Source organism: Pterocles gutturalis, unplaced genomic scaffold (genome assembly GCF_000699245.1).
Source record: "Pterocles gutturalis isolate BGI_N339 unplaced genomic scaffold, ASM69924v1 scaffold5659, whole genome shotgun sequence".
In the NCBI taxonomy this organism is placed as follows: domain Eukaryota; kingdom Metazoa; phylum Chordata; class Aves; order Pterocliformes; family Pteroclidae; genus Pterocles; species Pterocles gutturalis.
In genome coordinates, this window is record NW_010130436.1 from 18,005 (window position 1) to 31,155 (window position 13,151).

Genomic DNA, 13,151 nt, shown 5'->3' on the forward strand with positions numbered 1-13,151 from the left:
ACACCTGATTGTCTTACTAAGTGTTCAAATCTTTTGTCCTTTCAAAGGTGCAAGATGTGAAACAGATATAGATGAGTGTGCTTCACTTCCCTGCAAGAATGGAGCCACCTGCATTGACCAACCCGGTAATTACTTCTGCCAATGTGTAGCTCCGTTTAAAGGTAATGAACACCAAGGGAGAGGGGAAAGCAAACATAATTAACTTCAGAAAGCATTTCTGTCAATTGTCTGAACTCATTTCAGTCTTTCTACAGCATTATTAGTCCTTCATTTTCTCAAGTAAAGCTTTTAAATTGACCAGCCAATTATGCTTTAGGCTGCAAGTAATATGAAGTAAACTTTGTTTATACATCTATTAGGAGTGTTTATTTATTAATCAAAATGGATACTTTAAAATTGGTTTGTTAATGGAATACGATTATTTACAAAATGAGAGGCATATGCCCATTAAGCTGCCATCACAAAGATCAGTTGCTTTTCTACACTTTTTCTTTTCTCCAATTTGATTGGTCATGGGATTGTCTTAATTATTTTTTCATTCTCAGAAAACAGTTTATAGTTATCTTGGAATCCATAAATTGTATGTGATTATTTCTGTTGATGCTTTTAAAGGAAATACACTTAAAATGCAAGCTTTACTGTGACGTTTTTCATAGAAATTTTGGGGAGTTAATTTTAAACACTGTTAAAATAATTTAAAAAATAAATTGTGCAGTGTTCTAGAGCAAAACTAGTTCAAATTTTAATCTCAATTAAAGGCCCCTGTTTATTTATAAATTAAATATAAACACATTTTTCCTCCTGCAGTGGAATATAATGACACATACTTAGGATTCCAGAATAATCATTACAAGGCAATTTTCTTGGTATGTTGAGACAGCAGGACTTTTTCCCTTTAGGGAAGATGGTTGCATGAAATTCATCATTCATGAGAAAAGAGTGAGCTCTAATGTTTGTTCTTATTATTTTAGTTAATGGTCAAAATTTAGTTTGTCATTGTTATTAGTTTTAATTTATGTTCTGCCGAATAAAATCTATTATAATAACAAATAAGTGAATACCGCAGTATCAGAATTTCCTCTGCTCAGAAAGATGTGAAATAATTTTCCGTTTCTTAAGTACTGGCTTCACAAGAATCCAGCTTTTCAGAAGACTTTGGTACCCATTTAGATATTTAAGTAAGTGATTAAAATTTCAGAAAGTCAACATTTCTGTAGTAATCCTTCAAGAAGCTAACAGTGTCTAATACTCTCCATGGAAAAGTTAAACCCTGCTGGCAGGATTCACAAATGGTAACTGAGATCCTCAGAAAACATAATATTCTTGACACAGGATGTCTATAATCTATAGGATTCTTGTTTAAACAAAAGATTTTTTTGAAACTGTTTAATTCTTTACAGGTTTACTTGGCACCTTTCAACATCAAATTCTTATACTGGTGTTACCTAGATTTATGATGGTATAAATAAAAGCAGAATTAATTTCAAATGGAAACTCTACCTCAGTCTCATGCCATCTGTTTATTTAGTATTAGACTGCTGTAAATGTAGTCTTTAACAGCTTCACAGTAAGCCAAAGTAATTAGTACTTAAACAATGTTTTTTAATTGTGTGGAAATATTCAGGTTACTGTAATGAATGCCTTTGTGTGCACTAATTACAGATTACAGAATTACTTTATTAAGAAAGTAAATACATCTTATAAATGGTAGAAGTTATATAGGAATATACTTTAAAAAATATTTTCACAGATTTTCTTGTTTCTTTTGTTATTCTCAGTGGAAAAGCATAAATGTCATACTTGGAACATCCTTTACTTGGAAAGCAATATGAAGTTGCATTTTCACAATACATTGTAATGGTTTGATTCTCCCGTCCCAAAATCTGACCTGAAGCACTATTAGGAATATATAATATACCAGTTGATTAGGATGTGTACAGCAGACCTCTGCTATACAGAATGCAGAGTTGAGGAATTCACAGAATGATTTGGACATTCAGGTGAATTCATACAAAAGGTAGCCTGGCAGATTAAGCTAGAAATTTATTCTATCTATAGAAAATTGTTTGTATACATCTATCTATCTTTCTTCTTTCCTGACTTCCTTGACTATTCTCATTTGTTTCTTTTGACAAAGAGAGGGTGCAAGATTATGATCAGATTTTTCCCTTTTCCTTTTTCTTCCCCTTTATTTCCTCTTCTTTTTAAAAAGAAAACAGAAGAATCTTCATTTTTGCTTTCTTTACATTTCACTTCTTTTGAGAGCACGTATAGCTACTCCTCATTTTTATGTGCTGCAAACTTTTTGATATCCTGAATATATACTTTTATATTTTAACAAACTTTTACATTAGTCCCATATCAATATGAAAAGTCATCAGAAATTTTATTAAAATAATATTCTATATGCATGGTTTTTGTATTTTTCTTGTGTGTTTTCTTTGCTTTCTTTTGAAGCATGGATTTGTCTCTTTGACAAAATGCTCTAACTCATCCTATTGGCTCCCATAGAACACTGGAAGACATCCAAAGATTTAAGAACAATGATGCTTGAGCAGTGGTATATGTCTGTATTTTTCTTCAAATGTCTGACAGTCCAGTCTGTGCAAATTAACTTTACAAGCCTGACCTGTGGATGATGTTTTAGTTTTCCTGTGGGCACAAACCTTTTTAGAAAATCCAGTTTCCATGGTGAAGTCCATGCATGGAGAGCACTGAAGAAATATGTCTTCTGATGCTGTTGCTGAAACCCTAACAGTGACAAAACTAATCTATTCCTCTCCGTTCATGTTCCCCTGACAGAGGATTTCCCCAGCGATAGCGTAGATCACTGAACTTTCTATATATTCTAGTATTTCATTGGAATTATTGCCACTGAAATTGCTACCTTTGACTTTTCCCAAATGTTCAGCTCAACAGCAGTCAATTTATGCATAATTCAAAAGAAAACTGAAGAAACTTATAAGACTTCCAGATACAAAATAACATCCTTGTCAACTTCTAATAGTCTTCTAGTTACTAAATATGATAATTGAAGTCTTTTCATCTTATTTCAGCCAGGTTCCTTGTCCTGTGGAGGAGAAAATTGAATTTCTGTTTTCCAAAATCATAGAGCTTTACGTGTAGTTGTGATAAGGAATAAATAATGAACTTCAAAGTCCATATACTTTCACATCATAACTCTTTTGACCTTGATTTGGAGGAAGCTCAAGATTTGATTAAAGAAAAAAAATCTATACCAGATTATATTATTACTGAAGAGATTCCTGTGTAAACCCACATAGAAATCCTAGAAGTAACTGAGCCTCACTAAGCATGCATTGTAACAAAGGTCAAATGGAGAAAAAATAATAGCATTAGATTTATATAATATGCTTTTTGCTATTTATAATACAGTTATCTATGCCACAAATACTGTATGTGTTTGTGAATATGTCCTAATTACCCCAATATGTCAGTCCGCTTTTTAAACTCCAGTTCTCTGTTTCTGTCTGTTTTCACTAGTGTTCTGTCACGGACTTGTATAGTACAAATTACTATTGCACCTCAGACTTAAATGCTGAAATGCTATTTACCATGCTGCCACTTGCACATACTGTAGTACAATGTTCTTTTCATACAGGAATGTAAAATAAGTATACAAGAATGTATAATAAGAAAGTATAATGTTCTTTTCATACATACCTAAGTACATACCATATCTGGTATAGCTGCTTCTGCTTGGTTCTAATGTATTAGTCCCTTCAAATATGCTACTATTTTAGAAATGTCTCCCTCTTCCACCCTTTTTCTATTATATCTGAGGTAGAACACTGATAGTCATGTATATTGGACATTTTTTTATCAGAGGACATTCTGAAGTTAAGTTATTCAGAAACAGAGAAAGGGGATCAGTTGGTTTTCTGTTGCATTCCCTACTGGAAAAGTAACTATTGGAACTGGTAGCATTAAGGAACATAAACTTGATTTGGGTGCAGGACAAATAAAAGATTTTTAATATTAGCAATAGGAGACAAACAGCTCAGAGGTATATTCAGTTCTGGCCAATACATTATCACTGATAGTCTCTGGCAGTAATTTATCTACTGCAGTGTTAAGCAGGCCCCTCAGCCCTCTTATGAGCTTGATTCCATTACAGTATGCTGTCTGGGGAGTTATTATAATAACTTTTCTATTATTATATTGATTTTACAATTGTCGCCTTTCTATATGGAATCACAGTTATTACAGAATCGATATTAAGTGCTTCAGAAGAGAGCAGAGTGTGTACAAAACATATTGTGAGACTGTATCTCATTTATGGGTCCTAAGAGTTTCACAGAAGGTAAAATGAAAGCTTCCATGTTGCTATCAGGAAATACCGTCTTGTTACATTAAAAATTCACACACAATTCAACAACAGTGCAATTAGTAAATTTTATAGTCCCCATTGTTATATTTTATCTACATATGAAATAAATATGTATCTATATTTTATCTTTAGTTATATCCACGCTGTTCCTTCCATATGGAAGCATGTTAAATGCAGACCTGAAAGTATACATTTACAGAGAATAATAGGAAACAAAAGTTGATAATCATATTTTGAAATCAACATGCCCTTTAATTTTCGATGAAAGAGAGAAAAACTCCTCATTCTTTTACACTATGGAGTAAAAAAAAATTTTTCCAAACTTCAAACGTAATGTATTTTTCAGTCCCTTGCTGGTCTCCATTATAATTTAGCAAAGTACATTTTTTGTCTTAAGATATTTATTTTGTTATAAGGCTGAAACATGCCCATTATATTCTTCCATCCGTGCCAGCAACATCAGAACTGTCTTTTTGGATTGCTACAGTTTTATTTGCTTTCCTTAGTTTTAAGTCTTCATATAACTTACAGCTGGAGGAGCACATCAGTTTACAGATTTTATCTGGCTCTCGCTCAGTTGTACGAAGGGAAGAGGAGGAATGCCTGCAGTTCATTCCATTGTTCAAAGATATCTTAGCAGAAGAGGTGCTCAAACGCTCCACTGATAAACACCAGTTTACTGTTTCTTAGTAAAAGTGGTCCACTACATGATAGATGAGACTTTCTTACAGTTTTGAGTTGTTCTAGTATTACATATCTACTTTCAAGCATCTCTAGGTGCTTCACCCCAGTCTTGAGCTGTTTCACCCGTATTTAGATGTATTGGTAGTTTTTGTGTTTCATAAGAAGCCTGCAGTATATTCAAATATTCTTCTAACAGGCAGGTCAGTAGTAATAAATGCAAGTTCACTGTTCACAGCTTTGAAGTATCAACATTTTTATGTATCACACAGCCACATCAATGAAGTTAGTCATAACTGTTAGACATCAGTCCTTGCTGAGAGTGTAGCAAAGTGGGATCATCCCTGTATCAGGCATGCTGCTTTTCAGCATTCTTAGCATGCAAAAAGAGAATGATCTCACTACAATTTCTAGACCAGCTAATTTTTACAGACAACAAAGTAGGACTTATAAGCCTGCTTTTTCTTACTTGGAATTGAAAGGTAAGAACAGAGCTTGCACTCCTACACCAGAACTGTAAATTTTACCCATTTTCTACACTGGTATTTCAGGAAAAGGTGAACCAAACTACTTTACCCACATTTCTGTGACCCATGGACTGAGACAGTATTCTGCTATTTCCAAAGCAAGCTCAGGAAGGAAGAAAGCATTAAACTGTCCCTTCGAGGCAGAGATAGTATAACCGATATCTGATAGCCATGTAACAGTTGATGTGAATGTTTTCATTTTTTTTAATACTGTTTAGTAACTTGTTTTTAATAAATGGAGCAAAAGAGTTAATCCTTTGAGCCAAATTATTGCATGACTCATTTAAAAAAATGCACTGTATGTGTTTGGTCTAGATGTTGCTAATAGGTATGACCTTTTTACTCAAATATATGTAATTGTAGAGTAAAATTGAAATTCACTTCTGAGGAACTGTTTACTTATTTGTTGCAGCCTTAATGACACACGTCTCCAAATGTGTTCCAATTAAGATTAAAGCAAAAATGGTAATTGGCCATTAAACATGTTGCAAAAGAAAGTAAACTAGTGAGAAAGGCAACTCTGCAGGAAAAAAAATGCTTAAGTCTGTTGAAAAGCAAGAGTAATAATGGAGTTTTCAGCATAGGACACTATTATGGGAACAGCTAATTGCAAAACAGATAATAAGTAAGAAATGTAACTGCTCGTGAAGGCAAAACCCAAAAAACTAGAGTAGAGATAATGGAGCAATTACTTTTTCAGTGCTCATAGGCCAAATCCCAGTCTTTCCTGTGCCAAGACCCATGCAAAAGGCAGTTTTGCAAGACCTGTGTCTCTTTCCAGCATATCTCTGTGTTAGAACATAAAAGAATATCTCCTGTTCAACATCAGTCTATATCTGGTTTTGCCACTCTCTTGACACTGAACAGCCAAATAAAATTATTTAGGGAAAAAATTAAACTGGTGCACAGAGCTATGAAGGGCACTTTGCATCACATAGAAGTTTTCTGTGGGTAGAGAAGCAGAGTGGCCATGTTTATGGGATATTACCTGGAAAATATGCATTGCATCCAAGCAATAAAGGAAAAGGTTGGTCTAAAAGGCTATGCAGCGCCTAAGAGGGAATCAGTATGAACTGGGATTTGCTGTTGGTTCATATATGAAGTCACCACAGAACTTCTTTGGAATTTTTTTCTGGTATTTCTACTGATTTTTCTATTGTTTCTAAAAGTTGCCACCTAGATACATAAATTCAGGTGTTTCTGCCTCCAAAATGAGGCAATTCAGAGTGCAAGTCTTATGCCTAGCCATTTCTAGTGTCAATTTAGACACTCTTGGGTACATTAGATATCCACAAGGGTCTGGCAGATATGACAAGATCTGTAGGAGAACTGGATTGAGACCTCAAAGGCATCTCTAAAAGCCCTGGTTGCTTCATTCTGTCCATATAAATTCAGTGAGGTATGTCTTGTAGTTTCAGCTCTGCTTTCAGTTTGCACTTTGGGACACATCTTGATGCACAATAAAAATTTTCTAAGCCTTTACAGCCGTGAGTACTCTGGTAATACTGCATGTGCAAATCCAGTCATCTACAGCAGATAAGGGGTTTGAATTTCATCATTCTGTGGGAACAATGTACAAGAACCTTGGTTACAGGGAGGACATTTAAGTAATGTAGATGATACAAGGTATATTAATTGCAAATTTGAATCTGTATGTATCTGTCCCTTAATTTTCCAGAAAGTATGTGCAAATCACAATTTTTCGAAGACTTAAAACATGGGTGTGTTTTCTCTGGCTGCCCAATAATTTATGGGGCTGTGGCTCAAAGAAAACTTTACCAAATTTCAGTGGTTTTTTTTTTTTTTTACTGGTGAAATAAATATTTTTCTACATGGCAGGCCTATTTATGGTGTAGGGTCATCCACCAATACACAAATAAAAGTAATAAAATAAGAATCCTGGTATCAGCTGCTTAAAATAATGTCTGGCCCATGTGTCAAATTTTAAGAAAACGAAAACAGGATCTCCAAACATGGAAGGCTTTGGCCACCTGAACTAAAGGTGGCCATTACTGTATCTGAAAATGACACGCACAGGTCCTAGGCCATAAGGAAAAACTGAGTTTGATACCAGTTTTCTGTAACTTTTCTGCATATATTAGTAATTTCGGTTGAATTCTGATGTAGTAAACAAAGATAAGAGAATTAAAAGCAAAGCATACCCATATATTCAGTAGGAAATAAATTTGTGGTAATTGTTTTCCTTAGTAGCGTTCTTCTTTTATTTTCTGAGAATGAATGAAGCATTCTATTACATTGAAACGTGAAATGCACAGATGTGGATATAAACATATCTTCATTGTTTAGTAGTTATAAACTTGTATATTTGAAAAGAAAAAAAATACACGTGAATAATACATTCAACTTCTGTTTTTGTCTACCTTTACAGAAATATATACAGGTATGAAGCAATAATATATGCATCTCTCTGGGATTTTCATTTTAAAGTTTGTGATGTGGGTCCATCTCATACTTTGTTCCAGCATTGTTGCATGGTCTGCATTATCATATACAATTAAGGAAATGCTTTTTACTTGAAAAGTGCTAAGTATTGCTTTTCAAATATCCTTCCTTTAGAAAACAAGTTTATTGATTTTCAATTAGTATGGAATTCACAGAAAATGCCTTTTCACAGATTATTTGTAGAATCACAAAGCAATTTCCTTGGAATTTGCATTCCAAGGAAAAGGATGTATTTGCTATAAATTTGAACTGACAGAAAAGACTTGTTGTATTTTTAAACTGTTAGAGTAATACTTTGCTGCATTTCAAGTAATATCAACATATGCATGCTTCTGCAGGTATTTTTTTTTCTTCCTATCCACTTCCAGTGCACTTCTGGTTTTTATTTACATTTACTAGCCTTTATCATCTCAGCTGTGGAGGCGTTTTGTTTTCTTACGTCACAAAGTACATCAAGCTAAGCAGCCAGTTTATAAAATAATGGCAAGCTTAGAGTTATGTCTGAACTTTTCAAAGTTATAGAAAATGACAATTCTGAACTAATAGAGGCAATTTCCTATTTAGCATTAAGACATTTAATCTTTAGAGCTGCAGGGACTTCAAATTTTAGGCATCTAACCTATTGCTTATTAGTGTTCCTGGGATTTTAGGATAAGTTTATTAAAGTCTTTGAGAGTGGGAACCATTAAGCTGTATAAAGTTGATGAAAACCAAAACACAGATTTCTCCAAAGTGATTAAATGATTTTTTAAATTAAAATTATTGTATCCACTAGTTTCAAAAGAACAGTCTTGATAAAAACAGAAAGTTACATATAGGTTGGGGTTAGGGATTTTTTAGAGGGGATGTGTTTTTATAAGGCCTTATAGCGCCTTTGTGCACTGGATTATCTCCCATAACTAAACACATTTTTACTTTTATTGAATGGTATTCTATTTACTTAATTCACCTTGGAAAACAATCGTAGAAGTGCCTTTTAGCTCTGTTGTTAAAAGATGATTTACAGAAAAAACTGAAACTTAATCCTGTTGTAGTGATGTTATGATGATACAGGAAAAAAATGTAAAAACATAGAAAACCTTTAAGAAAATATTTATCATGGAAGATTCACATCAGCCATTGGCTTTTACTTAATATATGAAATTAGTTCAGTGTAATTTTGAAAAAAATGGTCTCTATGTTCTGAACCTGAGCATATAAACAATGTAAATAAAAACATTCCTGAGTTCAAACAAACTTGAAAATGTTCATGTATTCATGTAAGCCATATAAAATTAGCCTGAAAGAATAGGGATTTTGTCCCTATTCTTTCCTTACTGACATCCTTTAAGCTGGTGTAAATTTCTCAATTAATTGAAACAAAATGTTGTTAACTTTATTCATATATGTTGTGTTTCATCAAATTACAGCAATGGCGAATAGACTCTAAGCAAGGCTACTGAAATACAGTGATACCAGTGTCAGAAGATTACTGGATCCCTATAAAATAAAATAAAATAAAATAAAATAAAATAAAATCTTTTAGTTAGCCGGTGTCTGAAGATCAAACACAAAGGTCAGATCAGCACCACAGTTTCCATCATAGGAGGTAGTAGGACTGGCACTCACTTCATAACTTTACAGCACAACTACTTCCTCTGACTCCAGTCTTGTGCCCAGGGGCAGGTGCCACCACCTGGTTGGATCTTCCTGTCTTGTCCAAACCTCCACATGGACCACTTGGCAATGGTGGCACTTGGTCTGTCTTGAGAGCTTTCTGTCCTTGTGAGTGTATATTTAACACCAGTACCAGACTAACTGGTATTATTTAGGAAATTGCCATCCAAATGGCACACTTGTTGTTCTGGTACTAGCCATATATAGTTTATTTCCACTATATTGTCATAATCATGACAGCAGTTTGCAGCCAGCAGTTTGCAATCAGATATATTATGATGTCATTGACTCAGACTGTACTTTTACAGCAAAATGCTGACTTTGAAAGCTGTTGTCAGATTTGACTCCTTAAAATGTCAGTGGAAAATGGCTTTTTAATTAAATTCTTTTCCAAAAAAGAATGACAACATTGAAGAGATGCCATTTCTGATTATAAGATAATTCTGTACTACACATCAAAACATTTTATGTACAGATTTATGCTGAACAAATAAAACAAACAAGACAAATGTCAATAGTTTTGCATACAGAAATGAAAACTTATCTCAGGTAATTTATTTTATGTCATTTTTGTAAATTAAGCTTTTGACTTTTAATAATGCCCTCAATAGAACTATCTTTTTCAGCAATTAAAACAATCTATTTTCAGTGCTCATCTATGTTCTTTAGCAATTTTACTGAAGTATTATAAGCAAACACACCAGAAAAGAGAACTCATTAGTAATATTAGCAGAATGACATTTCTGAGTGTGCAATATGCTTATCATCCTAAACAAACAAAAAGAGGATTTTCCAAATTAATTATTAATTATTTGATATATATTGCATGCTAGTAAATAAGTATAGTATATGCTATGAGTATATGCTTCTATATAGAGAGGCAAGTATAAAATTTAATCCAATCCATTGTGCTGCTGAAAAGGAAATTGTCCTTCAGCTGTCTCTGTAATGTAATCATTTGGCATATTCTTTTGGGGTTTGTTCAGGTTTATTCCAATAGAGAGGCTTTTAGCTGTTTATTTAAGTAAAGACAATCTATTCTTTTAATCAATAAAATATAGCCAAGAATTAAACAAGCAAAAAGGTCAAACTTGTCTAATGGAAATATGTGCTGATCTTCTTAATTCTTTAATGAACTTCGTTGTTCGATTCTTTCACATTTGATCTGTTGGGCATACTTTCTTTCTCTTTTTTGTCAGCTAACTATGTTTAGTGAATATTACCTTTTTACTCTGTGATGGTTAATTTAAAAATCCCAATATGTTAGTAGGAAAAGACAATTTATAAACTCTTTTCCTGGCACAGCTTTCCTTTCTGTCAACAACCACAGACTTACTATTTCAGAAACTTATCAGATCAAGTGAGAACTTTCCTATATTTAGTAAAAAAATAGATGTATTCAAATTAATCAGCTACATTGAAACATTTAATATTTGTATTATAATATTCTCTAACAAATATTTTACAAGAAAGAGAAAATGCAGAAGACATGAATTCCGTATTCTGATTAATTTGCTTTAAAAAATAAATTTTTCACCTATAAACTGTTTGCTGCTTGATTTATCCAAATAACTTTAATCATACATTTACAGCTTCATAAAAACTATGGGAACAACAGCAGCAGTGCAGTCATTGTACTAACACATAACCACCATTGCCTATTGCTATCCAACCTTAATTTTTGTGTGGATATGCATTTTTAAAAAATCCACTTTAAATCAGACAACTTTATTTTCTTGTTTTCTTGCTACTTATATTGATTATTAATAATATCAATTATTTAATAATAGATGATTTTCAGAATTGTGTTAATATAAACAACTGGGGTCCTCTGGGTGAGGGAATGGTTTTCTAAATTATCAGTTCTCAACATTGATGGTTAAAAATTAATTGATTCAGGGAAAGGGACGGAGTGAGCGGGAGACAGTCATTATTTTCTTATCTTTTTGTTTTCCCAGTCTACAAGTTTGCACATGATTGAATTTTTTGCTGTTTCTGCCAGTAGCAGAAAAAGATTTTCCATACAGTGATATGCAGGAAAACTGGGTGGGAGGAAAAAGGTTGAATTTCTAATGAAAGAGTGGGGAAGGTTCCTTGAAAGAAGGTGCTGAGAAAACTTTAGAATACGGCTAACACTTAATGCCATTCCACATATTTCGGCCTCATTTGGTAAGTAGGATTGTTAACCCAGGTTGTCAACTTTATGACCAGATTTTAAGTTGCCATTCCTTATAAATGTCAGGATAACCTTAGTATTTTTTGCTTTGTGCTGTTTTGCTTTACTATAGCCAGAACAAAAGCAATAATTTATGTTTCCCCTAATTCCTTAAAGAGGGGGAAAAGGTCTATTTTGTCAGGAAAAAATGTTGGTACAATTTCAAGTCCGTACAAACTTCACTGGAATGCATACCCTTCTGGGGAGCTACCTTGAGCAAGAATCTGAAGAATGCTTGCAGAACAGCACAGGAGGAAGGTGCATGAGCTCCTTACCTGTCACACATCCATCCTAGTTGAGTTGCCATGCTGCCAGGGGAAGGAGCTGGGGAGGAAGAACAGACTACACACATTAGTGATGACAAAATGGAAGATGAAGAGGTTTTCTTAGAGACCCAGAAGGGACAAAAGCCCACAGGAGCAGGACTGGAGAAGTGGGGGGGATAGTTAGAGGATACACTAAGGCACAGGGGGACAGAGACTCTGCAACAGTGGAGGCTGGAACTTACCGTAAAACAAAAGGAGGCAGCTAATGTGGAACAGGCCAACAAAATTTTGTCTATAATGACAGTACAAGCAAAGGAGATATGCTGCGGGTTCAGCTGACTGCAGCCAATACGAAGCGTATAACTGCAGGCCTGACCTTCCTCTTTTATAGCACAGACCAAATCATTTTACTGACAATGTATCTCAGTAAATATGTAAGTACATTTCCCAAGTTAAAGTTAAATAACATTCAGTCTCATGGACACCTTAATATTGAAGTTATCCAATGAGTGTTTTTCATCCTTTCATATCCTATAAATTTAAGGAATTTCAAGCTTTCAGACAAGCCACAGAGCGGCATTATGTGGCACTGCAGCTTCATCTCCACCACTATGCTGCAGTTAAAGTCCTGTTATTCTGAAACCATAATGAAATATTCAATATATTCCTCCAGAATAAACTAACCATTTAACTGACTCAGTTTTCCTAAAATTATATTAAAAAAACCAAAACAAAACCGTATGAATTGCCAGTTCTGTTAGTTACCAATTGGTCTACAAACCTAAAGCTGCTGTATACTATAGGTGACCTGTAACACCGGTTGATTCTTTTTCAGGGATTCTTGTCTGAAATTTTGAGCCTGAAAAGAAGTTGAAAACTCTCAGTGCTACTACCCACCTCACAAACACGGCTTATCTCGCCTACCGGGTGCAGGAGCCCAGGCGCGGGCAGCGGGGCTGCAGGAGGGTCTCTGTGAAGAGAGGAGAGGCCGG

The 13,151-nt window shown here is 34.2% G+C and overlaps 1 protein-coding gene across 1 annotated transcript in view; it reads left to right on the forward strand.

Annotated features, from left to right (window-relative positions):
• Positions 1 to 13,151, forward strand: part of LOC104466692 (fibropellin-1-like) — a gene marked incomplete at its 5' end in the record, with an annotated part of 38,749 nt that overhangs the window by 3,694 nt on the left and 21,904 nt on the right. Inside the window, one exon of the mRNA XM_010080212.1 lies at positions 48 to 161. Coding sequence (XP_010078514.1) covers positions 48 to 161 — 114 coding nt within the window. The remainder of the gene's footprint in view (positions 1 to 47; positions 162 to 13,151) is intronic.